Genomic DNA, 3612 nt, shown 5'->3' with positions numbered 1-3612 from the left:
CGAGTTGAGTTTAATGTTTTTTTTAATGCAATATTTCTCTCGTATTTTACAGTTTTTGCGTTATTTATCGCACACTCGTTATTTTGTTTCTTGACCCTTCTCTTATACCATGTGATGTTTCACTGAAAAAGGTCAGGTGACAATATTACCGCATGCGATAATGTTTAATGAATTGAGCCCACAGGATAAATCAGGTTTTTGCGAATTTTGGAGGATCATAAGCGCAAGGGTAATGGTCCCGGAGGCCTGTCAAGCTTGTGATCGGATAACAGTTCCAGGGGGGACTTTTCATGTTCTCCCTAAGGGACCTGACAAAGATCGTCTGGATCACTGTCCCCTGACTTGAATTGCCACACTGCTTTGCTCTCAAGGTATCCACAGAGTGGGATATTTGGAAGACCTTCTGAAGGAACGGTAGCCTGTCGCCATCCAATGGACTGTGCAGACCCTACCCAGCTTTAGGTGGAGCCTGACTTTTTTAGAAGTCAGTTCTGGAACCATCTAATTTAAATGATCTAGGTTTGGCCCTAGACATGCCCCGTCCAAGGTTTCCTTTAGGGATGCACCGATACTAGTATCGATATCGGTGACGATTCCGAGTATTTGGGCAAGTACTCGTACTCGCCCAAATGCTCCGATGCCTAGCACGAGTCAGGAAGCCAGGCAGCACGTCCTTACACGCTGCCCGGTTTCGTGATTGATCGGGAAGCGGCTCCATGCTCTCTCGTCACTTGTGATGAGAGAGCATGGAGCCTGACTTCCCGGCCATCAGGAAGCCGGGCAGCGTGTAATGACGCGCTGCCTGGCTTCCTGATTGGTCGGGAAGCTGGCCAATCAGGAAGCTGGCCTCGTGAGGTAAGGTTACCTTACCTTAGTATGTGCAGCCTGTCGCCCCCGGGGCCTCTCCAGCGTAAATGCGACCTTCGTCCAGTACCCAGCCGGAGCCGTCCAATCAGGAAGCCGGGCGCCGTCTAATGACGCGACGCCCTGCTTTCTGATTGGCCGGGAAGCTGGCTTCATGCTCCCTCGTCATCTCATGACAAGAGAGCATGGAGCCGGCCAATCAGAAAGCAGGGCGTTGTGTCATTACACGGCGTCCGGCTTCCTGATTGGCCGGCCAGACGGCTCCGGCTGGGTACCGAACGAAGGCCGCGTTCTCGCTGGAGAGGCCCGGGGTTGACAGGCTGCACATACTAAGGTAAGAGGGGACTTTTATGTTAATCAGGAAGCCAGGTGGCGAGTCATTACACGCCACCTGGCTTCCTGAATGGGACTTTCGTTACTCGGTAATTGGTATCGGCGAGTACCGAAAAAAAATTATCGGTACCAAAATACCGGTATCGGTGCATCCCTAGTTTCCTTCCGTTTGGTCGAACTCCAGATTCTCTGCTCCAAAGTTCGGACTCTGCAGTGCAGGAGCCAACTGACTGCATGAAGGTCTCGGGCCTCATGGTTTTCTCCTTCCAGGCAGTTTCATATGCTCAATTTTACTCCAGGCTGTTGTATCCCAACATCCTGGCTGCATGGGACAAGAGGACACTGTCTCTGAATTAGCCAGCTGTCTAACCATTAGGGACCTGGCTTGCCCTGCTGTAGCGAGTTGCATTTTCTTGTGCTAAATTCTGGAAAATTCTTCCACCCTGTGGTTTCAAAGGTTCTCATAACAGATGCTACTCTTATCGTGCTTGGGAGCAGTCCTTCTTGCCCTCTCAATACAAGGGACTTGGTGGTCGGAGGAAGCTCAACATAGATCAACACAAGGGCACCTAGAAAACAATTGTTTACCATGTGCACACTATAACACTGAGTTTCGGTACGCTGCATAATAATGCAGCAGGTTTGCATTGCTATGCAGCACAATGCACGTCGGTGCATAGGGTTGGATAAAGTGTCGTTTTGTGACATTTCAATAAAGTAGTGTGCAGGCTATTGGGAATGAGCCCACAGGAATTTGGTTTTAATTGCAGCTGGAAAACCCCCTTTAACCCATTGTTTATAGTTTCTTAGCATGCCAAACCACGCATGTACCATTGTATGACTTTTTGTTTCCCCTGTTTAGGTACAAGGCCAGCCACTTATGGTTCAGGTTAGTGGAGGACAACTAATTACATCCACAGGACAGCCGATTATGGTACAGGCTATGAGTGGACAAGGTCAAACTCTTATGCAAGTTCCAGTGTCTGGATCCCAAGGCCTTCAGCAGGTTGGTGTTCCAGCTTCTAAATTTGTATGTCTGGCATGGATGGTTATTGTTTTTGTTTTTTTTGGGGGGGTGGAGGTTTCTGTTCAACAGATTGAATATACTTAAACAAATACAATGTTGGCATTGTGTCCATTTGTCTCATGTTACAGATTCAGCTGGTGCAGCCAGGGCAGATCCAGATCCAGGGAGGGCAAGCATTGCAGGTTCAAACACAGCAGGGGCAAACCCAACAAATAATTATTCAGCAACCACAGACGGCAGTTACCGCCGGCCAAAGTCAGGTATGGAGTGCAGACATTTGTGGAAACCTTTGCCTTTTATTTTCAATATCTGTTTACAGTACTCCATTTTTTTCTTTCCCCAATTGTTAGAACCAGCAACAGATTGCTGTTCAGGGTCAGCAGGTGGCACAGACAGCTGAAGGACAAACTATTGTTTACCAACCAGTAAATGCTGATGGAACAATTCTACAGCAAGGTAGGTTTGCACTCTGCCTGGATTTTGTAGTTCATTGACAAGTTCAGCCTTACCAATTTCTGTAGTTTGCTACCAGCTTTGTCTCAGTTTGTCTTAATGTGATAATTGCTGTGTTCATAGTTTATGGAAATAACTTGCCTTCTCTTTTCCTTGTTTGCTTTTTTTTTTCTATTAAGTTACAGTGCCTGTTAGTGGAATGATAACCATACCAGCTGCTAGCCTGGCAGGTGCTCAGATTGTTCAAGCTGGAGGGAACACCAATACAACCAATAGTGGTCAAGGGACAGTTACTGTCACTCTGCCTATGACAGGAAATGTTATGAACTCCGGGGGTATGGTAATGGTAAGTATAAAGTAATTGTGTATAGTGTAATTTTGTAATTGGCGGTTCTTCTCATCTTACATAATTTATCCACCCTTTATTTAGATGGTACCTGGTGCAGGCTCTGTTCCAGCACTGCAAAGAATACCACTTCCTGGAGCTGAAATGCTAGAGGAGGAACCTTTGTATGTAAATGCCAAACAGTATCACCGAATATTAAAGAGAAGGCAGGCAAGAGCCAAATTGGAGGCAGAGGGCAAAATCCCCAAAGAGAGGAGAGTGAGTATCTGGCTTTGAGATGTATCACAAGATAAATCGAGATAAATGCTTTTGGAGTTTTTCACACGGCTTCCAAAAGCAGCTAAATGAATAACTGAGCCGAAGCAAAGTGAGCCATTCGGCTACTCACTTCAGCCGGGTATGGCTGATTTCGGCTTCCTTCTGTTCAGCTAAACATGCTCAGCATGTTCGACACAGCCGATCCAACATGTGGATTGGCTGAGCTGAACATCCGGCAGTTCATTCACTGCTGTTCGCCCCTATTCTCATAGGGGCCGAACAGCAGTGAGTGAATAGCTAAATGCAATCGAGCGGCACTCGGCTTGGTTAT

The 3612-nt window shown here is 47.0% G+C and overlaps 1 protein-coding gene across 1 annotated transcript in view; it reads left to right on the top strand.

Moving 5' to 3' along the window:
• Positions 1 to 3299, top strand: part of LOC108800609 (nuclear transcription factor Y subunit alpha-like) — an 11856-nt gene extending 8557 nt beyond the window's left edge. The window contains exons 4-8 of the mRNA XM_018572591.1: positions 2060 to 2203; positions 2353 to 2484; positions 2575 to 2680; positions 2857 to 3023; positions 3108 to 3299. Coding sequence (XP_018428093.1) covers positions 2060 to 2203; positions 2353 to 2484; positions 2575 to 2680; positions 2857 to 3023; positions 3108 to 3299 — 741 coding nt within the window. The remainder of the gene's footprint in view (positions 1 to 2059; positions 2204 to 2352; positions 2485 to 2574; positions 2681 to 2856; positions 3024 to 3107) is intronic.
• Positions 3300 to 3612: the final 313 nt, after the last annotated feature.

This window comes from Nanorana parkeri, unplaced genomic scaffold (genome assembly GCF_000935625.1).
Source record: "Nanorana parkeri isolate BGI_ZX_2015 unplaced genomic scaffold, ASM93562v1 scaffold2080, whole genome shotgun sequence".
NCBI classification, from domain to species: domain Eukaryota; kingdom Metazoa; phylum Chordata; class Amphibia; order Anura; family Dicroglossidae; genus Nanorana; species Nanorana parkeri.
The sequence above is the reverse complement of the archived record's forward strand: the minus strand, read 5'-3'. Positions and strand labels throughout refer to the sequence as shown.